This window comes from Pelobates fuscus, chromosome 5 (assembly GCF_036172605.1).
Source record: "Pelobates fuscus isolate aPelFus1 chromosome 5, aPelFus1.pri, whole genome shotgun sequence".
NCBI lineage: Eukaryota > Metazoa > Chordata > Amphibia > Anura > Pelobatidae > Pelobates > Pelobates fuscus.
Window position 1 is genome coordinate 370,543,220 of NC_086321.1, and position 25,912 is coordinate 370,569,131.

The 25,912-nt window shown below is 45.4% G+C and overlaps 2 protein-coding genes across 3 annotated transcripts in view; both read right to left on the reverse strand.

The window, feature by feature from the left end:
• RHBDL3 (rhomboid like 3) overlaps nt 1-6,244 on the reverse strand; it is a 41,106-nt gene extending 34,862 nt beyond the window's left edge. For both annotated transcript variants that reach the window (XM_063456177.1, XM_063456176.1), the window contains exon 1: nt 5,941-6,244. In XM_063456177.1, coding sequence (XP_063312247.1) covers nt 5,941-6,042 — 102 coding nt within the window. In that variant the 5' untranslated portion in view covers nt 6,043-6,244. The remainder of the gene's footprint in view (nt 1-5,940) is intronic.
• Nucleotides 6,245-8,919: 2,675 nt separating this feature from the next.
• The window catches only part of LOC134610431 (uncharacterized), a 28,798-nt gene continuing 11,805 nt past the window's right edge, over nt 8,920-25,912 (reverse strand). Inside the window, exons 6-9 of the mRNA XM_063453391.1 lie at nt 23,982-24,085; nt 19,073-19,159; nt 13,988-14,062; nt 8,920-10,354 (exon numbers count right to left, since the gene is read on the reverse strand). Of these exons, the coding sequence (XP_063309461.1) occupies nt 10,260-10,354; nt 13,988-14,062; nt 19,073-19,159; nt 23,982-24,085 (361 nt within the window). The 3' untranslated portion in view covers nt 8,920-10,259. The remainder of the gene's footprint in view (nt 10,355-13,987; nt 14,063-19,072; nt 19,160-23,981; nt 24,086-25,912) is intronic.

Consider the following 25,912-nt stretch of genomic DNA (forward strand, 5'->3'; position numbering starts at 1 on the left):
TCAGTGGCCCCGTATTACAGCCGGTAATTCCCATCAGTCGCCCCGTATTACAGCCGGTAATTCCCATCAGTCGCCCCGTATTACAGCCGGTAATTCCCATCAGTCGCCCCGTATTACAGCCGGTAATTCCCATCAGTCGCCCCGTATTACAGCCGGTAATTCCCATCAGTCGCCCCGTATTACAGCCGGTAATTCCCATCCGTCGCCCCGTATTACAGCCGGTAATTCCCATCAGTCGCCCCGTATTACAGCCGGTAATTCCCATCAGTCGCCCCGTATTACAGCCGGTAATTCCCATCAGTCGCCCCGTATTAGTGCCCCGTATTACAGCCGGTAATTCCCATCAGTCGCCCTGTATTACAGCCGGTAATTCCCATCCGTCGCCCCGTATTACAGCCGGTAATTCCCATCAGTCTCCCCGTATTACAGCCGGTAATTCCCATCAGTCGCCCCGTATTACAGCCGGTAATTCCCATCAGTCGCCCCGTATTACAGCCGGTAATTACCATCAGTCGCCCCGTATTACAGACGGTAATTCCCATCAGTGGCCCCGTATTACAGCCGGTAATTCCCATCCATCGCCCTGTATTACAGCCGGTAATTCCCATCCATCGCCCCGTATTAGTCGCCCTGTGTTAAAGCCGGTAATTCCCATCAGTCGCCCTGTATTACAGCCGGTAATTCCCATCAGTCACCCCGTATTACAGCCGGTAATTCCCATCAGTCGCCCCGTATTACAGACGGTAATTCCCATCAGTGGCCCCGTATTACAGCCGGTAATTCCCATCCATCGCCCCGTATTAGTCGCCCTGTGTTACAGCCGGTAATTCCCATCAGTCGCCCTGTATTACAGCCGGTAATTCCCATTAATCACCCTGTATTACAGCCGGTAATTCCCATTAATCACCCTGTATTACAGCCGGTAATTCCCATCTGTCGCCCCGTATTACAGCCGGTAATTCCCATCCGTCGCCCCGTATTACAGCCGGTAATTCCCATCAGTCACCCCGTATTACAGCCGGTAATTCCCATCAGTCGCCCCGTATTACAGCCAGTAATTCCCATCAGTCGCCCCGTATTACAGATGGTAATTCCCATCAGTGGCCCCGTATTAGTCACCCCGTATTACAGCCGGTAATTCCCATCTGTCGCCCTGTATTACAGCCGGTAATTCCCATCAGTCGCCCTGTATTACAGCCGGTAATTCCCATCAGTCGCCCTGTATTCCAATCAGTAATTCTCCCTGTATTCCAATCAGTAATTTTCCCTGTATTCCAATCGGTAATTTTCCCTGTATTCCAATCGGTAATTCTCCCTGTATTCCAATCGGTAATTCTCCCTGTATTCCAGTCGGTAATTCTCCCTGTATTCCAGTCGGTAATTCTCCCTGTATTCCAGTCGGTAATTCTCCCTGTATTACAATCGGTAATTCTCCCTGTATTACAATCGGTAATTCTCCCTGTATTACAATCAGTAATTCTCCCTGTATTACAATCAGTAATTCTCCCTGTATTACAATCGGTAATTCTCCCTGTATTACAATCAGTAATTCTCCCTGTATTCCATTGAAGACACTTTGTAACAGGTGTTCAGCAGTCAGTCTGATCCCAGCATGTTGGGTGTCTGGTGGTGATACAGTCACAGCCCTGCTCACACTCCTGATAATCCCTACATCAACATATGGAATATACAGGAGATCAGAGCTGGCATCTCACTGGGATTCAAATGGCAGAGTTTGACCTGCAGAGATCTCAATACCTGGGATTTAAATGGCAGAGTTTGACCTGCAGAGATCTCAATACCTGGGATTTAAATGGCAGAGTTTAACCTACAGAGATCTCAATACCTGGGATTTAAATGGCAGAGTTTGACCTGCAGTGATCTCAATACCTGGGATTTAAATGGCAGAGTTTGACCTGCTGTGATCTCAATACCTGGGATTTAAATGGCAGAGTTTAACCTGCAGAGATCTCAATACCTGGGATTTAAATGGCAGAGTTTAACCTGCAGAGATCTCAATACCTGGGATTTAAATGGCAGAGTTTGACCTGCAGAGATCTCAATACCTGGGATTTAAATGGCAGAGTTTGACCTGCAGAGATCTCAATACCTGGGATTTAAATGGCAGAGTTTGACCTGCTGTGATCTCAATACCTGGGATTTAAATGGCAGAGTTTGACCTACAGAGATCTCAATACCTGGGATTTAAATGGCAGAGTTTGACCTGTTGTGATCTCAATACCTGGGATTTAAATGGCAGAGTTTGACCTGTTGTGATCTCAATACCTGGGATTTAAATGGCAGAGTTTGACCTGCAGAGATCTCAATACCTGGGATTTAAATGGCAGAGTTTGACCTACAGAGATCTCAATACCTGGGATTTAAATGGCAGAGTTTAACCTGCAGAGATCTCTCTAACTGGGATTTAAATGGCAGAGTTTGACCTGCAGAGATCTCAATATGTGGGATTTAAATGGCAGAGTTTGACCTGCAGAGATCTCAATACCTGGGATTTAAATGGCAGAGTTTGACCTGCAGAGATCTCAATACCTGGTATTTAAATGGCAGAGTTTGACCAGCAGAGATCTCAATACCTGGGATTTAAATGGCAGAGTTTAACCTGCTGTGATCTCAATACCTGGGATTTAAATGGCAGAGTTTAACCTGCTGTGATCTCAATACCTGGGATTTAAATGGCAGAGTTTAACCTGCAGAGATCTCAATACCTGGGATTTAAATGGCAGAGTTTAACCTGCAGAGATCTCAATACCTGGGATTTAAATGGCAGAGTTTGACCTGCAGAGATCTCAATACCTGGGATTTAAATGGCAGAGTTTAACCTGCTGTGATCTCAATACCTGGGATTTAAATGGCAGAGTTTAACCTGCAGAGATCTCAATACCTGGGATTTAAATGGCAGAGTTTGACCTGCAGTGATCTCAATACCTGGGATTTAAATGGCAGAGTTTAACCTGCAGAGATCTCAATACCTGGGATTTAAATGGCAGAGTTTGACCTGCAGAGATCTCAATACCTGGGATTTAAATGGCAGAGTTTAACCTGCTGTGATCTCAATACCTGGGATTTAAATGGCAGAGTTTAACCTGCAGAGATCTCAATACCTGGGATTTAAATGGCAGAGTTTGACCTACAGAGATCTCAATACCTGGGATTTAAATGGCAGAGTTTGACCTGCAGAGATCTCAATACGTGGGATTTAAATGGCAGAGTTTGACCTACAGAGATCTCAATACCTGGGATTTAAATGGCAGAGTTTGACCTGCAGTGATCTCAATACCTGGGATTTAAATGGCAGAATTTAACCTACAGAGATCTCAATACCTGGGATTTAAATGGCAGAGTTTAACCTGCAGAGATCTCAATACCTGGGATTTAAATGGCAGAGTTTAACCTGCAGAGATCTCAATACCTGGGATTTAAATGGCAGAGTTTAACCTGCAGAGATCTCAATACCTGGGATTTAAATGGCAGAGTTTGACCTGCAGAGATCTCAATACCTGGGATTTAAATGGCAGAGTTTGACCTGCTGTGATCTCAATACCTGGGATTTAAATGGCAGAGTTTGACCTGCAGAGATCTCAATACCTGGGATTTAAATGGCAGAGTTTGACCTGCAGAGATCTCAATACCTGGGATTTAAATGGCAGAGTTTGACCTACAGAGATCTCAATACCTGGGATTTAAATGGCAGAGTTTGACCTGTTGTGATCTCAATACCTGGGATTTAAATGGCAGAGTTTAACCTGCAGAGATCTCAATACATGGGATTTAAATGGCAGAGTTTGACCTACAGAGATCTCAATACCTGGGATTTAAATGGCAGAGTTTAACCTGCAGAGATATCAATACCTGGGATTTAAATGGCAGAGTTTAACCTGCAGTGATCTCAATACCTGGGATTTAAATGGCAGAGTTTGACCTGCTGTGATCTCAATACCTGGGATTTAAATGGCAGAGTTTGACCTGCTGTGATCTCAATACCTGGGATTTAAATGGCAGAGTTTGACCTACAGAGATCTCAATACCTGGGATTTAAATGGCAGAGTTTGACCTGTTGTGATCTCAATACCTGGGATTTAAATGGCAGAGTTTAACCTGCAGAGATCTCAATACATGGGATTTAAATGGCAGAGTTTGACCTACAGAGATCTCAATACCTGGGATTTAAATTGCAGAGTTTAACCTGCAGAGATATCAATACCTGGGATTTAAATGGCAGAGTTTAACCTGCAGTGATCTCAATACCTGGGATTTAAATGGCAGAGTTTGACCTGCAGAGATCTCAATACCTGGGATTTAAATGGCAGAGTTTAACCTGCAGAGATCTCAATACCTGGGATTTAAATGGCAGAGTTTGACCAGCAGTGATCTCAATACCTGGGATTTAAATGGCAGAGTTTAACCTGCTGTGATCTCAATACCTGGGATTTAAATGGCAGAGTTTGACCTGCTGTGATCTCAATACCTGGGATTTAAATGGCAGAGTTTGACCTGCAGAGATCTCAATACCTGGGATTTAAATGGCAGAGTTTAACCTGCAGAGATCTCTCTAACTGGGATTTAAATGGCAGAGTTTGACCTGCAGAGATCTCAATACCTGGGATTTAAATGGCAGAGTTTAACCTACAGAGATCTCAATACCTGGGATTTAAATGGCAGAGTTTAACCTGCAGAGATCTCAATACCTGGGATTTAAATGGCAGAGTTTAACCTGCAGAGATCTCAATACATGGGATTTAAATGGCAGAGTTTAACCTGCAGAGATCTCTCTAACTGGGATTTAAATGGCAGAGTTTGACCTGCAGAGATCTCAATACCTGGGATTTAAATGGCAGAGTTTGACCTGCAGAGATCTCAATACCTGGGATTTAAATGGCAGAGTTTGACCTGCAGAGATCTCAATACCTGGGATTTAAATGGCAGAGTTTAACCTGCAGAGATCTCTCTAACTGGGATTTAAATGGCAGAGTTTGACCTGCAGAGATCTCAATACCTGGGATTTAAATGGCAGAGTTTAACCTACAGAGATCTCAATACCTGGGATTTAAATGGCAGAGTTTAACCTGCAGAGATCTCAATACCTGGGATTTAAATGGCAGAGTTTAACCTGCAGAGATCTCAATACATGGGATTTAAATGGCAGAGTTTAACCTGCAGAGATCTCTCTAACTGGGATTTAAATGGCAGAGTTTGACCTGCAGTGATCTCAATACTTGGGATTTAAATGGCAGAGTTTAACCTGCAGAGATCTCAATACCTGGGATTTAAATGGCAGAGTTTGACCTGCAGAGATCTCAATACCTGGGATTTAAATGGCAGAGTTTGACCTGCAGAGATCTCTCTAACTGGGATTTAAATGGCAGAGTTTGACCTGCAGAGATCTCAATACCTGGGATTTAAATGGCAGAGTTTGACCTGCAGAGATCTCAATACCTGGGATTTAAATGGCAGAGTTTAACCTACAGAGATCTCAATACCTGGGATTTAAATGGCAGAGTTTAACCTGCAGAGATCTCAATACATGGGATTTAAATGGCAGAGTTTAACCTGCAGAGATCTCTCTAACTGGGATTTAAATGGCAGAGTTTGACCTGCAGTGATCTCAATACCTGGGATTTAAATGGCAGAGTTTGACCTGCAGAGATCTCAATACCTGGGATTTAAATGGCAGAGTTTGACCTGCAGAGATCTCAATACCTGGGATTTAAATGGCAGAGTTTGACCTGCAGAGATCTCAATACCTGGGATTTAAATGGCAGAGTTTGACCTGCAGAGATCTCAATACCTGGGATTTAAATGGCAGAGTTTGACCTGCAGAGATCCCACAGCCTTGGATTTAAATGGCAGAGTTTAAAAGCCCCCCTCCCCCCGGCTTAGCTAAACTTAGTGTATAAATAGGAAGAAGCTACGTCTATTTACATCTTCCACAGCCATGGGCAGGCAATCCACCGACTCTGACACCTCGATCTGATCGGCCACCGCAGGGGGACAGCTGGCACCAGACCCCCGACCGTCCCCCATCCTCGGACAGACAGCTCCTTCCTTCCCGGGCTCCTCATTAAAGGGACACGGTTTCCTGGTAAAGTTTCCCCTCAGTGGGGACAGACAGAGTCCAGGGGTCCTGGGGAGAAGCTGGATACAGTATCCATGTCACATGTGAGCCCACATCCATCTGCTCCTTCCAGAGCTGGGGAATGACAAGAGACCAGGACAATTCCTCTGACATCATGTATCACATTGCAATCTTCACAGGGCACCCTCTCAGGCAGAAATCAGCATTGCAAATCTCACTCCAAACATCTCACTCACCTCCTCTCCCCCTGGCTGCTCACATCTTTCAAAACATCCCATATTGGGGGCTCATTCACTAAACAATCAATTGTAGCGAATTGAAATCTGAATGGGGAGCAGATTTAGAACAATTCTCCACCCCTGCTATAGGTCCAGTTTGTCAGGATTTTTTCATGATTTTGACTTAGCGAATAAACCCCCTGTTTATCAATACATTTCTATCCAGCCATTTTCTGTATCGGTGAGATATCATGTCCATCTGTTTATAGTCTATTGATCTGACTCAAGCCTATCTGGGTTAATTACTGAATTCTGAATTGCACTGAATTGAAAATTAATTATTCTTTGAGGCTATAATAGACAATCTGTGACTGTAGCTGGTTGGAGAATTTTTGCAAATCAGCTATTTTCGCCAAACTTTACAACACAGTTCTTAATTTACCAGGGTGAGAAGACAGAGTGAATTTCAAATTCAAGGTCAAAATAGCCGAAATGGAAGAATCCTCTAAATCAGCTACTCCGGCCTTAAATTAGAAAATCACTTTTCATTTTCACTTAAGTAAAAAACCCTGTTTGATTCATCAACATTCACAGTTTAGTAAATAACCATATTTGTGTGTGATTACAGTTGGGTTTTAAGGATAGGCTTTGAGATTAGACTTTAAAGGGACACTATAGTTACTGAAACAACTTTAGCTTAATAAAGGAGTTTTGGTGTATAGAACATGCCCCTGCAGTCACTTTGCTCAATTCTCTGCCATTTAGGAGTTAAATCATTTTGTTTATACAGCCCTAGTCACACCTCCCTGCATGTGACTTACACAGGCTTCCTAAACACTTCCTGTAAAGAGTCCTCTAATGTTTACACTTCCTTTCTTGTAAAATCTGTTTTATTTAGAATTCCTCATCTCCTGCTCTTGTAATAGCTTGCTAGACCTTGCCGGAACCCTCTGTATGTAAAAAAAGTAACATTTACAGAGCAGGAGATAAAAAGAAAAAACATCTAAAGTAAGTTACATCTGATTGAAAATAAATCATTTTTTTTCATGCAGGCTGTGTCAGACTGTCCATGCTGGACCACATTTTTGCAGAATTCCTGACCCGTATAGCGGCAAGGCAGCGGAGAGTACAGTCTCCTCCACAGAGTCACTGAATGGCGGAGAACCAACCTGAACCAACCTATCTAAATAGTCATGAGAGCCATTACTGTGGAGCCTGACTCCAAACCCTGCTTGGGGCTGGGCCTGTGATGGCTTGGAGCCGGGCTGGGTCCAATGTACTGGGGATGTCTCTCACATAGCCTCCCAAGATGGCGACTGCGCCTTTTGAGCGACCTCGTAGAACTTAGGAGCAGTGTCACAGCAGGCTGTCTCAAGCTACAGGCCTCAATTAGCCTGGGACTATCCACCAAAGCCCAAAGGACCAGATGTAATCCTGCAGATTGGGAATATGATGATTACATACTGTATCCATAGCTAACATCGCGTGCAATGTCATTTTCGGTTTGATTTATTTGTGATGCCTCTTTCCAGAGTCTACTTCTGTAGGATATTTGCTTATTCACTCCCAAAATTATTTATTCTGCTACATAAAAGTCCAAGACTGTAAGCTCGTTTGAGCAGGGTTCTCTTCAACCTATTGTTCCTATAAGTTTTTTTGTTAGTTTTTTTTTAAATTGTGTTATCTCCCCCTATTAAAATATTATAAAGCGCTATGGAATTTGTTGGCGCTATATAAATGTCAATAATAATAAGACCGGCTCCATCCATATCTGTAGGGATGGGTTTTGTTAGGATAAACTGATTGAGTTATTAATTCAGTAATGTTTGTATAAGTGATTCCATCGCGGCTGTTGTCCCTATACAAAGATCTGTGCACCATCTGGGAGGCATTGATGTATATTTAGGTAGCAGGTGCAAGTATTTAGATCCCTGTCGCAAGTTCAGAGAGGGGACAGGGATCTAAATATTATTTTATGTTTAACACTATAATGTAAGGAATCCATGTTTTTGTTACTTTATTAAGCTTGAATGGTTTTTAAATGCTGCACTGACATCTAGTGGCTGTGCTATAAACTGCACTTTGATCAAAAATGACTACAAGTGGAAATTAGGACCAAATTTCTTTCATCCATCATCTGTCACGCCTCATGACCTCCCCAAGCACCAGCTGGGTCCCTTGTGCCGCCTGATCTCCAACCCATCAGTTTGTCAATGTGCAGCCTGATCTCCTACTCACAGGCCTTCATCACTACTTGTATCTGTCAACATGATTTTTGGCTGTCGGTTACTTCTTCTTAAAAACCCTCATTGTACAATTGTAAAATGCTCTGGGAAATATTGGCACCATATAAATGCTAATATACATCTCATATAATAATATCTACAAACACATTGCAGCCAAACATAATCTTTATTGTTTTATTTTTTTGTTTTTCCATGAATAGTTTTTATTGAGTTTTTCACTGGCTTCAAAATACAAAAAGAAGGCATACGTTTAAGTAGGCAGTGAAGTACATTGTCATACAATGGTGGGTCTTACATAACATTTAATTGCAACAGTTACTGTTTATTAACATTCCAACATATATAATTCTGTCGTGCCTTTTCCCGAAATTGGCCCTTTACCGTAGAAAACCGCCCTGATTGAATGAAGGTGTAATTTTGTGTCCTTTTATAGTATGAAAGAACAGAAATATGGGAGAAGGTGAACATGGGGGATAGGGAGGTGTAAAATGGTGTACATCATCAGTGCTGCTCCTGTGTGTGGTGTGCCCTGGTCAAGTATGCTGGAGATCTGGTGGTGCGCTTGTGTAACGTGGCTGTATATCGATATATCGAGTCGTTTGACACAACTGCTATTGTACAGGTTCCCCTTTCGTTTGAAAGTAGTGGAGAAACTGTACGGTAGGATTAGTTGGCTGGCTAATGCGGGGTGATGTTAATCTCTATCAATTGTATGCATTTAAAAAAAATAAAATTATTATTAACATCAATTCTTCCCTTTTCATTATATTGGTATATCTGCCTATCTTTCAGCTAGTCTGAGTGTAAGTCTTGCATTGTCTGCCAACCATTCCATATACGTGAGTGAGACTCCACTGTTCCTGCTAATCTGTGGGACATTTCCTCATAGGTGTGTGTTTTGCCGAGTCTGGTCATGACCGTAGCAATGTTTGGGGGTTCTATATTCTTCCACTGCTTGGCTTTGCAACATTTAGCTGCCATTAAAGAGCAATCACCATTGCTCTTTAATGGGACCTCACTTGCAGCAGGTATGTCTGTGGGAGCATGGGCAGCTCATGTCCCGTTAGATTTTTGATTAAGGCTTTAATATTTATCCATAAAGGGTCTAGTTTGGGGCAGTGCCAGAAAATGTGGCTCATGGTACCCTCCCATTGCTCACATCTCCAACATGTTGGGGACTCCCCTGGGTAGATATATGCCAGACATTGGGGGGTCATGTACCATCTCATCCACACCTTGTATGCGGATTCTAAATGGTTCAGGTAGTGTGTGACCTTCTTTGTGTGAGAGAACGCTAGTTTCCACTGTGTCACTGGGATAATGTTTTTTTTTGGTTTTTTTTTAGGTGTTAGCAGTCATATAAAATTTACACAACATATAACAGCAGAAAATAAACTCCTAAAACACTAAATACAAGGTAAGATGGCTTATAATCATGCACAGTTTCCCTGCATTATTATAAGGCATGAAGGGAGAGGCAAACCCCCCAACCCCAAAACATAGTAGAAAATAAATATTCGCTACAACTCCCCTAAAATGAACCAATGGACTCTGCCGTGTTTCAAAGTACCATTGTGTAATCTTTTTGTTTATGGCTGATATAAAAACATACATTTGGAATTTTCTCATAGAGCAAACTTAAATATATACACAGTACATGGTAGCTAAAATTGCATAATAGCCAATAGCCAATTTTTTTCTTTAGAAAGGGTCTCCAGATTCGTTCGATGTTAGATAATATTTCGGCGATAAAGTGGGATATGAATCTGTAGTTCCAGCAGCCACGGCTTGTGTACCTATGAAAAAATACAAATCAGAAAAATCAAATTAAACAAATGGTACCGTTTCTATCTCAGTTACTGTATGAAAGTTATTTGGTAAAGAACTGAGATGGTGTGAATTCTCTAATCTATAGACAGTCTGACTGTACCAGGACTGCCATCAGAAATGTTGGGGACCCTTACAAAACCACTGGTCGCTCCCCCAGTCATAGACTTCAAGGCCCACATACGTACTCACTCATATACACATATTACCAGACTAAGAAACATAGAGATATGCATTCAAAGACTCACCAACAATATACACTACCAGAAACGTACACACAGATAGACAGTGTTGTACACACCCACCCACTCTAAGACACTCACTGTCTGACAGACATGTTGAATTACATACAATACATTATCCCTTCCCTCCTGGTTCCCTGGGGTCTAGCGGGAGTAAGCTGGAACAGGTTTACAGCTCTGTTTGAATTACTGCAAAGCTTCCTTAGAGCATAATATTAGGGATGCACCAAAATGAAAATTCTGGGCCGAAACAGAAACCGAAAATTCAGGATGCCCTTAACCGAAAATTACTTTTTTCCCCAAATGATTCAAAAAAATTTTTTTTCCTATAATTTTGTTAATATTACACTGTTTAATGAATTTAATTTAATATGGAAAACTTCCCTACTCTTCTAGTGGTCCCCCCCGCTTAATGTTCCTCTCTCCCCGCTCTAGTGTTCCTCTCCCCTCCCTCTTTTTAGTGTTCTTTCCCCCCTCCTCCCCAGTCCCATAATGTTCTTTCCCCCCTCCTCCCCAGTCCCATAATGTTCTTTCCCCCCTCCTCCCCAGTCCCATAGTGTTCTTTCCCCCATCCTCCCCAGTCCCATAGTGTTCTTTCCCCCTCCTCCCCAGTCCCATAGTGTTCTTTCCCCCATCCTCCCCAGTCCCATAGTGTTCTTTCCCCCTCCTCCCCTGTCCCATAATGTTCTTTCCCCCCTCCTCCCCTGTCCCATAGTGTTCTTTCCCCCCTCCTCCCCTGTCCCATAATGTTCTTTCCCCCATCCTCCCCAGTCCCATAGTGTTCTTTCCCCCCTCCTCCCCAGTCCCATAGTGTTCTTTCCCCCCTCCTCCCTAGTCCCATAATGTTCTTTCCCCCCTCCTCCCCAGTCCCATAATGTTCTTTCCCCCCTCCTCCCCAGTCCCATAATGTTCTTTCCCCCCCTCCTCCCCAGTCCCATAATGTTCTTTCCCCCCTCCTCCCCTGTCCCATAGTGTTCTTTCCCCCATCCTCCCCAGTCCCATAATGTTCTTTCCCCCCTCCTCCCCTGTCCCATAGTGTTCTTTCCCCCTCCTCCCCTGTCCCATAGTGTTCTTTCCCCCCTCCTCCCCACCCCAGTCCCATAGTGTTCTTCCCCCTCCTCCCCTGTCCCATAGTGTTCTTTCCCCCCTCCTCCCCACCCCAGTCCCATAGTGTTCTTTCCCCCCTCCTCCCCTGTCCCATAGTGTTCTTTCCCCCCTCCTCCCCTGTCCCATAGTGTTCTTTCCCCCCTCCTCCCCAGTCCCATAATGTTCTTTCCCCCTCCTCCCCAGTCCCATAATGTTCTTTCCCCCCTCCTCCCCAGTCCCATAATGTTCTTTCCGCCCTCCTCCCCAGTCCCATAATGTTCTTTCCCCCCTCCTCCCCAGTCCCATAGTGTTCTTTCCCCCTCCTCCCCTGTCCCATAATGTTCTTTCCCCCCTCCTCCCCAGTCCCATAATGTTCTTTCCCCCCTCCTCCTCAGTCCCATAGTGTTCTTTCCCCCCTCCTCCCCAGTCCCATAATGTTCTTTCCCCCCTCCTCCCCTGTCCCATAGTGTTCGTTCCCCCCTCCTCCCCTGTCCCATAATGTTCTTTCCCCCCTCCTTCCCAGTCCCATAGTGTTCTTTCCCCCCTCCTCCCCAGTCCCATAGTGTTCTTTCCCCCCTCCTCCCCAGTCCCATAGTGTTCTTTCCCCCCTCCTCCCCAGTCCCATAGTGTTCTTTCCCCCCTCCTCCCCAGTCCCATAGTGTTCTTTCCCCCCTCCTCCCCAGTCCCATAATGTTCTTTCCCCCCTCCTCCCCAGTCCCATAATGTTCTTTCCCCCCTCCTCCCCAGTTCCATAATGTTCTTTCCCCCCTCCTCCCCGTCCCATAATGTTCTTTCCCCCCTCCTCCCCAGTCCCATAATGTTCTTTCCCCCCTCCTCCCCAGTCCCATAATGTTCTTTCCCCCCTCCTCCCCAGTCCCATAGTGTTCTTTCCCCCCTCCTCCCCAGTCCCATAGTGTTCTTTCCCCCCTCCTCCCCAGTCCCATAATGTTCTTTCCCCCCTCCTCCCCAGTCCCATAATGTTCTTTCCCCCCTCCTCCCCTGTCCCATAGTGTTCTTTCCCCCCTCCTCCCCAGTCCCATAGTGTTCTTTCCCCCCTCCTCCCCAGTCCCATAGTGTTCTTTCCCCCCTCCTCCCCAGTCCCATAGTGTTCTTTCCCCCCTCCTCCCCAGTCCCATAGTGTTCTTTTCCCCCTCCTCCCCAGTTCCATAATGTTCTTTCCCCCCTCCTCCCCAGTCCCATAGTGTTCTTTCCCCGATCCTCCCCAGTCCCATAGTGTTCTTTCCCCGATCCTCCCCAGTCCCATAGTGTTCTTTCCCCCCTCCTCCCCAGTCCCATAGTGCTCTTTCCCCCCTCCTCCCCTGTCCCATAATGCTCTTCCCCCCTCCTCCCAGTCCCATAGTGTTCTTTCCCCCCCTCCTCCCCAGTCCCATAGTGTTCTTTCCCCCCTCCTCCCCAGTCCCATAGTGTTCTTTCCCCCCTCCCCCCCAGTCCCATAGTGTTCTTTCCCCCCTCCTCCCCAGTCCCATAGTGTTCTTTCCCCCCTCCTCCCCAGTCCCATAGTGTTCTTTCCCCCCTCCTCCCCAGTCCCATAGTGTTCTTTTCCCCCTTCCCCTGTCCCATAGTGTTTCCCCCACCCCATCCCAAGGCCAGTATTCTTGTCTTTTCATGTTATCATTACTATCTTTCATAGTGATATATAATCATCTTAATTGTTAATGCAAACATGTCTGTTAAACTATGCACTACAAAAATTAAAAAATATATAAAAAATAATTTTAAAAATGTTTATTTTTTTTTCATTTTTGCAAATTTGACTTGTTTTTGGCCCGAAACAGGATAGGCCCATTTTGGCAGCCGAAGGTTCGGTGCATTCCTACATAATATATCACAATATCCGAGCGATACTGCACGCAGGTGAACGTAGGGTCATTAGTGCAGTCAAGTTAGGCTTACTCAATAGGAAATCTTCAATGCAGTATTGCTTGGGGCGATATTTCTAGAACATTAAAGTGCCCGTATGGCCTCCCAGTGAGAGCAGGCCTGTAGCCCCTTTATAGTGCCCTGGAAGGGATTTCAAAATTAAATGGAATATAAAACTAAACAAGGTTATGTGTGAAGATCTATTCTCTGGCAAAGTGTATCAATCAGCTACGACGGTCCATTGGTTTCCATGGCGATTGCTCCATTCTTTGCCATAGAATATCCCTTAATACAGAAGGAAACACTGATGGAAAAACAAATGAGGTGAAGAATAAGGAATACAGAAGAAATGGAGCACGATTGAACAGGAAGAAAAGGCCAACGATCTCTTACCAGACACCTGCACAGGTTGGCTGTTGATTGGTCGGGGTACATCATAGATGTTGTCATCATCGTCACTATCGCTTACTTTAGAAAATAAATACATTAATAAAACACTAGTTAGTGGTCATGTAACAAATACAATACAAATCTGATAAGACCTAGGAAAAGTAAACAGTAAGTTCTAATTATTACGACTCCTTATACTGTAGATTATGGGGTAAGGCAGGTTATTACCCAGAATCCCTGGCTGCAGGGAAGCTCTGTATACTGTAGATTATGGGGTAAGGCAGGTTATTACCCAGAATCCCTGAGTGCAGGGGGAGCTCTGTATACTGTGTGATTATGGGGTAAGGCGGGTTATTACCCAGAATCCCTGGCTGCAGGGGGAGCTCTGTATACTGTGTGATTATGGGGTAAGGCGGGTTATTACCCAGAATCCCTGGCTGCAGGGGAAGCTCTGTATACTGCGTGATTATGGGGTAAGGCAGGTTATTACCCAGAATCCCTGGCTGCAGGGGGAGCTCTGTATACTGTGTGATTATGGGGTAAGGCAGGTTATTACCCAGAATCCCTGGCTGCCGGGGGAGCTCTGTATACTGTGTGATTATGGGGTAAGGCAGGTTATTACCCAGAATCCCTGGCTGCAGGGGGAGCTCTGTATACTGTTTGATTATGGGGTAAGGCAGGTTATTACCCAGAATCCCTGGCTGCAGGGGGAGCTCTGTATACTGTATGATTATGGGGTAAGGCGGGTTATTACCCAGAATCCCTGGCTGCAGGGGGAGCTCTGTATACTGTATGATTATGGGGTAAGGCGGGTTATTACCCAGAATCCCTGGCTCCAGGGGGAGCTCTGTATACTGTGTGATTATGGGGTAAGGCGGGTTAATTTTCAGAATCCCTGGCTGCAGGGGGAGCTCTGTATACTGTAGATTATGGGGTAAGGTAGGTAATTACCCAGAATCCCTGGCTGCAGGGGGAGCTCTGTATACTGTGTGATTATGGGGTAAGGCGGGTTATTACCCAGAATCCCTGGCTGCAGAGGGAGCTCTGTATACTGTATGATTATGGGGTAAGGCGGGTTATTACCCAGAATCCCTGGCTGCAGGGGGAGCTCTGTATACTGTGTGATTATCGGGTAAGGCGGGTTATTACCCAGAATCCCTGGCTGCAGGGGGAGCTCTGTATACTGTGTGATTATGGGGTAAGGCAGGTTATTACCCAGAATCCCTGGCTGCAGGGGAAGCTCTGTATACTGTGTGATTATGGGGTAAGGCGGGTTATTACCCAGAATCCCTGGCTGCAGGGGGAGCTCTGTATACTGTGTGATTATGGGGTAAGGCAGGTTATTACCCAGAATCCATGGCTGCAGGGGAAGCTCTGTATACTGTGTGATTATGGGGTAAGGCGGGTTATTACCCAGAATCCCTGGCTGCAGGGGGAGCTCTGTATACTGTGTGATTATGGGGTAAGGTAGGTTATTACCCAGAATCCCTGGCTGTAGGGGAAGCTCTGTATACGGTGTGATTATGGGGTAAGGCGGGTTATTACCCAGAATCCCTGGCTGCAGGGGGAGCTCTGTATACTGTGTGATTATGGGGTAAGGCGGGTTATTACCCAGAATCCCTGGCTGCAGGGGGAGCTCTGTATACTGTGTGATTATGGGGTAAGGCAGGTTATTACCCAGAATCCCTGGCTGCAGGGGGAGCTCTGTATACTGTGTGATTATGGGGTAAGGCAGGTTATTACCCAGAATCCCTGGCTGCAGGGAGAGCTCTGTATATTGTGTGATATAGGGTAAGGCGGGTTATTACCCAGAATCCCTGGCTGCAGGGGAAGCTCTGTATACTGTGTGATTATGGGGTAAGGCAGGTTATTACCCAGAATCCCTGGCTGCAGGGGAAGCTCTGTATACTGTGTGATTATGGGGTAAGGCGGGTTATTACCCAGAATCCCTGGCTGCAGGGGGAGCTCTGTATACTGTGTGATTATGGGGTAAGGTAGGTTATTACCCAGAATCCCTGGCTGCAGGGGAAGCTCTGTATACGGTGTGATTATGGGGTAAGGCGGGTTATTACCCAGAATCCCTGGCTGCAGGGGGAGCTCTGTATACTGTGTGATTATGGGGTAAGGCGGGTTATTACCCAGAATCCCTGGCTGCAGGGGGAGCTCTGTATACTGTGTGATTATGGGGTAAGGCAGGTTATTACCCAGAATCCCTGGCTGCAGGGAGAGCTCTGTATATTGTGTGATATAGGGTAAGGCGGGTTATTACCCAGAATCCCTGGCTGCAGGGGGAGCTCTGTATACTGTATGATTATGGGGTAAGGCAGGTTATTACCCAGAATCCCTGGCTGCAGGGAAGCTCTGTATACTGTAGATTATGGGGTAAGGCAGGTTATTACCCAGAATCCCTGAGTGCAGGGGGAGCTCTGTATACTGTGTGTGGCGAAACCAGCTTCGCCACTGTGAACTGGAGAGGCCTGGCTGCTGGCCTCCTGCCCGCTGACTATGGCCCCTGGACGTGTTGCACTTTAGAAACTATATTTGGGCAGGTAATAATTTGTATTGCTGCTGCTGGCCCTTTAAAAGCATCTATGGACATATTGGGACTTTTGGGACTACTGTCCCTTTAAGACTGTGATACATATTCTAGTGTACTGCCTGTAATATTATATGTGTATTAAGTTTAACCTGGGATATGTATGCAGCATTCATCTGATTGTTCGGTAGAATCACTCCATTTATTATATTGAGTGAAACTACCGAACAACCAGACCACCCAGGAATAAGTGTGCCTCCAATTACAGTTTGCAACAATGTTGCAAACGGGTAATTGGCACTCAGTGTAATGTATCCTTTGTCCTCTGGGTGGCCGCCATTCGGGAAACAAACACGTGGCGGCGGCCATCTTAAACTACCGAACAGCGGTGTTTTGCCGTCGAGTGTCTGGAACTAAAATCGGACACTTGACTAGGCAAACACCGCTGAGACCTCCATACTTCCAGAAATTCGTATGGAAACTACCGAAAGACCCGCCGTTCGGTAGAAAGAACCCCACAAACAAGGGAATTCATTCTAACCCTCTCCAGGCTCTATAACACAGGCAATTCGCCTGTTTTCATTCCCTTGTTTGTGACCGACCGCAGGGCCAAAATGCATGGAACTGATTTCGGATACTTTACCCATGCGGTCGGTCAATACTTTAAAGTTCCATAACTCCTGAACCGTTTATCCGAATGGGCTGATTCTTGCATATGTTGTCCCCCTGAATAAGGGCTATCAGGGGATACCTGTGTTGGAGGTGTAGCATATGTATTTGGGGTACATCCAGGAATTGGGGAAAAAGGTGTACAGTATAATTGTGTTAAGTGTTAATCTAAGGGGAGGAAATGTGTGGGAGGTACATCCATGTGATTGGTTAATTTCATCCTCCCCCTGGGAGTGTCCTGTATGTACTTGTTGGTAATAAAAGCCAGACTGGGTGTCCCAGTCTTGAGTTCCTGCTTAACCCTCAAAATGAAGTGTCGTCTCGTTCTTGGGGGGGGATTGGATTGTAAGCTGACTGCCAAGAGTGTAAGCCGATTGTATGCTTTTCTTGTTCAGCTGTTCCAGTTCGGAGTGTATTTCGTATCCAGCTCGTGAGTTCTGATGTTCTGCAGTAGCTGTGCCTGTCTATGGAAAAGGGGATTATCGCCTAAACGCATTTTTCCCCTTGTATGCTGAAACGGTCCGTTACACTGTGTGATTATGGGGTAAGGCAGGTTATTACCCAGAATCCCTGGCTGCAGGGGGAGCTCTGTATACTGTGTGATTATGGGGTAAGGCAGGTTATTACCCAGAATCCCTGGCTGCCGGGGGAGCTCTGTATACTGTGTGATTATGGGGTAAGGCAGGTTATTACCCAGAATCCCTGGCTGCAGGGGGAGCTCTGTATACTGTGTGATTATGGGGTAAGGCAGGTTATTACCCAGAATCCCTGGCTGCAGGGGGAGCTCTGTATACTGTATGATTATGGGGTAAGGCGGGTTATTACCCAGAATCCCTGGCTGCAGGGGGAGCTCTGTATACTGTATGATTATGGGGTAAGGCGGGTTATTACCCAGAATCCCTGGCTCCAGGGGGAGCTCTGTATACTGTGTGATTATGGGGTAAGGCGGGTTATTATTCAGAATCCCTGGCTGCAGGGGGAGCTCTGTATACTGTAGATTATGGGGTAAGGTAGGTAATTACCCAGAATCCCTGGCTGCAGGGGGAGCTCTGTATACTGTGTGATTATCGGGTAAGGCGGGTTATTACCCAGAATCCCTGGCTGCAGGGGGAGCTCTGTATACTGTGTGATTATGGGGTAAGGCAGGTTATTACCCAGAATCCCTGGCTGCAGGGGAAGCTCTGTATACTGTGTGATTATGGGGTAAGGCGGGTTATTACCCAGAATCCCTGGCTGCAGGGGGAGCTCTGTATACTGTGTGATTATGGGGTAAGGCAGGTTATTACCCAGAATCCCTGGCTGCAGGGGAAGCTCTGTATACTGTGTGATTATGGGGTAAGGCGGGTTATTACCCAGAATCCCTGGCTGCAGGGGGAGCTCTGTATACTGTGTGATTATGGGGTAAGATAGGTTATTACCCAGAATCCCTGGCTGCAGGGGGAGCTCTGTATACTGTGTGATTATGGGGTAAGGCGGGTTATTACCCAGAATCCCTGGCTGCAGGGGGAGCTCTGTATACTGTGTGATTATGGGGTAAGGCAGGTTATTACCCAGAATCCCTGGCTGCAGGGGGAGCTCTGTATACTGTGTGATTACGGGGTAAGGCAGGTTATTACCCAGAATCCCTGGCTGCAGGGGGAGCTCTGTATACTGTGTGATTATGGGGTAAGGCAGGTTATTACCCAGAATCCCTGGCTGCAGGGAGAGCTCTGTATATTGTGTGATATAGGGTAAGGCGGGTTATTACCCAGAATCCATGGCTGCTGGGGGAGCAGGGGGAGCTCTGTATACTGTGTGATTATGGGGTAAGGTAGGTTATTACCCAAAATCCCCGGTTACAGTGGAAGCACTGGGTATAATTCAAATTTTAATTTTTTATTTACCTGTGTCTTTAGGAGGAGTATTAAAGGCAACAAATTTGGGGATATCGTAAAATTCTTGAGGCTCATCTTCATCATCTCTGTGCCTGTCTTGGGGACAGTAAATAATTTATCTTATTAAACGTCATGGAGCAGATTTGTAGAGATATTCATAACAGTCCAGTCCAAGGATTACTCCGGGCACCATAAAAACATGATCACAATTAACTTGTAGGTGCCGGGCGCTATCTAACATTAAGGGGTTAAACATTTAACACATGGTTTTACCCCTAGCTTACATTCAATGCAATATTGTCTTAAAAAGCATATGTTGGCACGTGAATGCAGTACACCTGTCAGTTTCAACTATTAAGGAAAAATAATCTATTATTTTCTATTTATATGTACATTTTTGTTTATTAAAGGTGCACTCTAAGAATGTTAGACAGGGTTCTTCAAGAAACTCAACATTTTTGCAAATAAATCCAAATGGAAAACCTAAGGCAAAAACAGGGATCAAGAGAATTTATTCAACTTGGTTAAAGTCATATCCTTTTTTTTTCCATTTGGATTTTATTTGCGAACAGGTGGAGCTTAGTGAATAACCGTGAGTGTCTTCCACTCCCACTCTCTGGTGTGTGTTGGCTGTGTGTTGGCTGTGTGTAATGTGTGTGCTCTGTTTTCCCACTTTCCTGTAGAAAGATATCTTCCTATGGGAAGGGGAAGGGAGGCAAAACAGAGAGCACACACTATACACACAGCCAGCACATATCACATTCACACACATTACACACAGTCAGCACATACCATTGCTACAGAAGATGTGTTATTGTGGATTAAAATCCCTGGTGGTCCAGTGTAGGAGTATGCAGACTGCACTTCCAACTTGTGCAGACCACAGTAATCGCTCTTTCATGGTCCGTAATTCAGTGAATTGGAGTGCAGCTGTCGGTATTCTTCGGTTTGACTTATTAATAAACATCAGACCATGAGGAAGCAATTACTGTAGTCTGCGCTTGCCAAAGGTGCAGACCAGATGCTGCCTGCCCTGGACATGTCCTGCCCTAGACATTTCCTCCCCAGTCAGTCGTGCCATTTGTCTGCAACATAGCTACACGCAAAAAAAAGAAAGCCTATTGGATGCCAGAAACTGCACATACCGGATGTTGAGCGATATGAATTCCCAACCTCTGAGTGGTTTAGTTGCTTAGAGTGTCCCTTTAACAGCACAATTCCAGTAGATGAATTTACAAGAACAACCAACCTAAATACACCCTCCATTTTTGTTTTTAAGGTTAGTTTTGGACGGGGGTGTGGGCGACTGGAAAGCTGTAGGAACGCTACGTACGGAACCGTTATGGCCCTACAGACAAAGAGTCTTTAACTATAGAAAATCTTTCCCAAGACGCTAAATTTACCTGCTACCCCCTAGATGACAACATTGGGCGCAAACATGGGAGGCAATTCTATGTGGAGCGACATCAGGATTGCATTCGAGAGGCCTGCATTGCTGAATCCCGCCAAGATGGCGCCTGAACCTCAGAGTGAGCCAGAGGCCTCAGAAGACTCGTACTAGGAGGGGGAATCCGGTGAAGTCTATCACAAGTCCGACTCAGATGAAGATATATCTCCATCTACAAAAGTGGACATTAAGCATCTGTTGGTGGACCTGAGACAGAGTAAAATCAAGGCAACGAGTATGTAGCCCCATGTAGCTAGAGCGCAGCTAAGCGGAAAAAGGCCTTGACAGGGGTTAGGAGGCGGGCTTAGGAGGAAGTAAGCAAGGGTTGGAATTATGGGTAAGTAGGATTGGCTATTTAAATGAGCAGCCATTTTAGGTGAGTCATTCTAACTTTCTACCTGGTTGAGTTTGTCCCACCCACCCTCCCTTTGTTTGTTATGTGTTATTTAACCCGTTTCTTTCACAGCGGCGGGACGGGGAGCTGAAGGAGAGGAAATAGGCTCCCCTGGATGAACGTGAGGTGGAATAAACAGATTGTGGTCATCGGTGGTTGAGAGGTTTCGAGTCCTGGAGGTGGCTCAGAACCTGGTGGGGCTGGGGTATCCGGGTATACCCCTGCCGTGGTTAATGGATGGTTGGCACTTTGGAATAATGTTGGTGTATGTTATAAATATGTATATGTGTTATTATATGGGGGTCATTGCCTTTTGTATGGTAGCCGAAGGAACAGGATGCGAGGGGGCGGAGTATGGGGGGCAATGACCCATGTTTTATCTGTTAATTTATTATTATTATTATTATTATTATTATTAATACTATTATTAATTATTGGTTAATAAAGCTGTGGACAAATTTCCCCATATTACTTAGTGTCTGTGTGTTATTGGGTTAGGATATGGGGGTGGTTTGTCCTGGATTCCGACTGCCCAAATGGCGACTATACACCTGTCAAGCGCTAGATAACACAATATGGCAGCAACCCTATAAGGGAATCCCTCAAAAACCCTTAGACATAACACAAAGAGAACAAATAAAAATAAGGGCTGCGCCTGATAAAACTAGGTAAATAGTCCAGATAAAATAAGTAGATAAAAAGAGAAAGTCTTATCTAGAGACGTCTGTTGAAGTCGTATTGTATGGCAGTATTCGGTCCAGAACAATTGTCTTTATTATGTTCTTCCTTATGGATCAGCTCATATGCAAGAGACAAAAGATATATAGGGAGCTCCCTATATATCTTTTGTCTCTTGCATATGAGCTGATCCATAAGGAAGAACATAATAAAGACAATTGTTCTGGACCGAATACTGCCATACAATACGACTTCAACAGACGTCTCTAGATAAGACTTTCTCTTTTTATCTACTTATTTTATCTGGACTATTTACCTAGTTTTATCAGGCGCAGCCCTTATTTTTGTTTGGACCTGAGACAGGCCTGGAAGGAAGACTTGAGAAAGACCCAGGCAGAAATAGGGCTCTTACAATGGTAGCCTTGCTTGAATCCAGACACTGGCGTTGCAATATATGTCTGAGAGGCATACCTGAAGATGACCTACTGCCTTTTGTTCAGAGGCTTACTACCTCAATGGTCCTTGAGTGCGATGCCGACACCCCACTTATATTATCCACTTTCCGCTTGCGCCATTCGTCAGCAGCACCCGCAGAAGTCCCCAGAGACACCATAGCTACCACCAGAAGACCTGGAGACACTCCTCCAAATATTAGGCCTTCCAACAAAACCCACGATTTTGGCGATGACCCAGAAAGTCTTTGTTACGACACTCACTGCCAGGGGAATGAAGCCGCTGTTTAGTCGATAATCCCCTTTCTCCAGAAATGCAATTTTAGTCCAACCGATTGTAAAACTCCCGAATGGAGCATACGAATACGGCAACTCCCGATCAGCAATTCATCCGAAATCCTTCGACAGCTAGAAATAAACGAAAACGCTGTCCCAATAGTAAATCCCTCCACAAACGAGACAAAGCTCCGTCTTGAAGGTCAAACAGGAATGTGTTTAATGGGGGCTACCTGCCCGGTATTTATGCAGGTCTCCACAAGGTGGACACTCCCCTAGGGGACCTTGTGGAAGACTGTAAAATATATTATACAGTAGCCAATCGCAGTGGCTTCAATACAAGCCCTTCCCATTTTACCCATAAGTCATTCTTTCCTATCCCGGAGATAATTAGGGAGAAACCTAGTTATCTCCGAGGATAGAGACCATCGCCATTTTAAAACATAATAAGAAAAATACAATAAAATACATAAAATCAGAAATACCGATTGTATAGTGTTCGTGCAACGTATCCCCAGATAGCCTGGATCTGAGGGCATATTCCTACCGAATAGCGCTCAGGTCCGATGTACATAGTCCAATCGCCATGGAGTCAGTCTCTCATAAGTCCTTCGGTATACGAATGACTCCATGGGACGGCTACCTGGGTAAGTCCATACGAATTAGAGAAACTCCCGAACTGACCGGTGTTCGTACGCCTCAAGGAAATAGAAGGGGGGCGGCCGTCTCCAGCGGTGTTCGGTAGATAAAGAGTCCGTTTTTAGATCCATAGGTTTTGCACCGAACACCGCTGAGTCGCCTCGTGTCCAAAATGGCCGGCATACGAATGACGACCACCCGTACGAATGGAATGGAGAGGTGTTTGCAGTTAACCACAACGTTCTAATTGTGGTCAAGGTGTTAACAAGCCGCACACTCCTCTCCTGGGAGGCCGTTGGTTCGGTAGTTTCAATCGGTACTAGGGAAAACATACGAACAAGGGCATACGGACAGGAAATCCACGAACTCAAGGCAAACAGACGAACCAGCAATACAAGTCTATACAGATGGGTTCGTCACAGTCTTACAGCAAGAGAGGAGAAGATCTGGAAAAGAAGACCCAAGACGCTCTACGTGCTAACCACAATTCATCGAGGGTCACACGAATTGTAGCCAATCATTAACATACTACCACTACATAATGTTATAATCTTTATTTGTATGTTTGCGCTTCTGCTTATTTTTCTACTCTTAATGCTTGCTAGACTCTCTACAGACAGAAATATCGCCAAACCATATCATACTTCTATAAGGAGACAATAGTTTTGCAGTGTAATTGATTAACTGTTACCTAAAGAGATGGTGAAATGTACTTCAGTGTATTTTCTTTCTTTCCACGTTTACTTTGAATTATCTTTGTTACCATGACTGATGTATTAATAATTTGTTTACCTGTATATCCCATATACTGGCGTAGGTGTATACCATGTGTCCAACTTCAATAAAATACATATTTAAAAAAATGTAAAATAAATGTTAATTTTAACCTCATATATTTTTTAAACCGGTTTAAATCTGGCACTTATTCCTGCTATTGCAGACACAGTAAACACACAGTAAACAGGGTTTCTGTTATAACAGTGATTCTGCCATTGATGTCATATTTATATCCATTTGTGTTTTTTTAGTTACCTGTTTGGTTTGTCAGGGGTACGTCAACCTGCATACTGCTTACATTTAGTTCATCGTTCATGGTCTCTGAATTACCCCTCTGTAGAAGTCCTGGGATGTCGTACCTAAAATAAATACAAGGTCACAAATCATGACATTGACAAACAGTTATTGCTCAGTGACGTCGCCATGCTGTACCACAAAAACTCACTTTCCCACCCTACCTGGGCAATAAAGGATAGCCCACTAGAAACATATTCTAATGGATTTCGCAATGAATTGGTGAGTGATCCAATTCTGAAAGGACCATACTAATAAAAAAAAAAGTTATATATGTGATCCTAAAACTAATATCCAAAATGACTGCACCTGCTATATGAACATGGGAACAAATGTGGCAGACTCCTCGCTAACCACCTGAAGCGTCGCAGAACCCAGCTATACATCCCCAAAATTAAGGACCACACCCAGCAAGTCCGCCACCTTTCTAGAACAAATCTCTGCCACATTCCTCCTCTACTACAAGGAACTATACCACATACGCCAAGGACAACTGGAGGAAGAAACACTCCGCAGGCGAGACGAAATACAAGCCTATCTTGCAACATCCAGACTACCACGAATTGAGGACCACAAACGTAAAACGTTAAAGGCCCCCATCATGACAGACGAATTAGCGTTTGCCATCAAAAAAGCACAGACGGGCAAATCGCCTGGACCCGATGGCCTACCCCTCCTATACTACAAGACCTTCTCACCAGACTTCCTCCCGAAATTACTGACAGCCCTGAACTCCATCTTAGAAGGAGCAATACCCTCTACACAATTTACTGCTGCTAATATAACTCTGCTCCAAAAAGAGGGCCAAGACCCCGTGCTATGCCAGAGCTATAGCCCGATCTCAGTCCTGGATGTCGACATCAAGCAGCTGGCCAGCATCCTGGCTAACCGCCTGGCCCCACTGCTACCAGATTTGGTAAACCCGGGTTTCATCTCGAGCAGAGAGGTCCAAGATAACACCATCTGAGCAGTGAACCTGATCTTGGAGGCCAGGAGGACCAAGCACCCGGCTGTGCTCCTGTCAACGGACGCCGAGAAGGCATTTGACCGGGTAGATTGGGACCTTATGTTCGGAACACTCCGGGACCTAGGCATTGGGCCAAAATACATCACCTGGATACAGGCGCAATACACCTGCCTGACAGCACGACTGCTGATCAACGGTGCTCTCTCCAAACCGTTTCAGATACACAATGGAATCTGCCAAGGCTGCCCACTCTCGCACCTGCTTTTCACGCTCACACTGGAGCCCTTCCTGAACAACATCAGAAACAACAAACACGTCCGCGGACTAGAAATGGGTCGGATGCACCACAATGTTCTCGCCTATGCGGATGACCTCCTATTCATAGTGAGGGACCCGACCGCCACCCTGCAAGTGTTCACGACGGAATTTGAAACCTATGGCCACATATCCAACTTGTGAATCAACTACACCAAATCAGAAATCCTAAGCCTCAATACCAACCCCACTCAGCGACGGACGATCAAACAATGCTTCCCCTTCCGTTGGTGTGACACACAGATGAGATACCTAGGGATATGGCTCACACCAGACCCGAAGAATCTATACGCTCACAATTACACACCCATCCTCAATGCAGCAGTAGAATAACTACACACTTGGAACTCTTATTGCATTTCCTGGCTAGGCCGAGTGAACGCAGTCAAGATGACTTTACTCCCTAAACTCCTCTTCATCTTGTAAACGGTACCAGTCGCGGCCCCGAAGACCTTCTTCACAGCCATACAGGCAGAAGTCCGCAAATTTGTTTGGCGGGGTAAAGCCCCCCACAGAGCTCACTCCCAACTGACGCTCCCCAAACTTAGAGGTGGGCTAGCCCTGCCAGACTTCAGAAAGTTCTTCCTAGCGGCCCACCCCACCAGAGTCA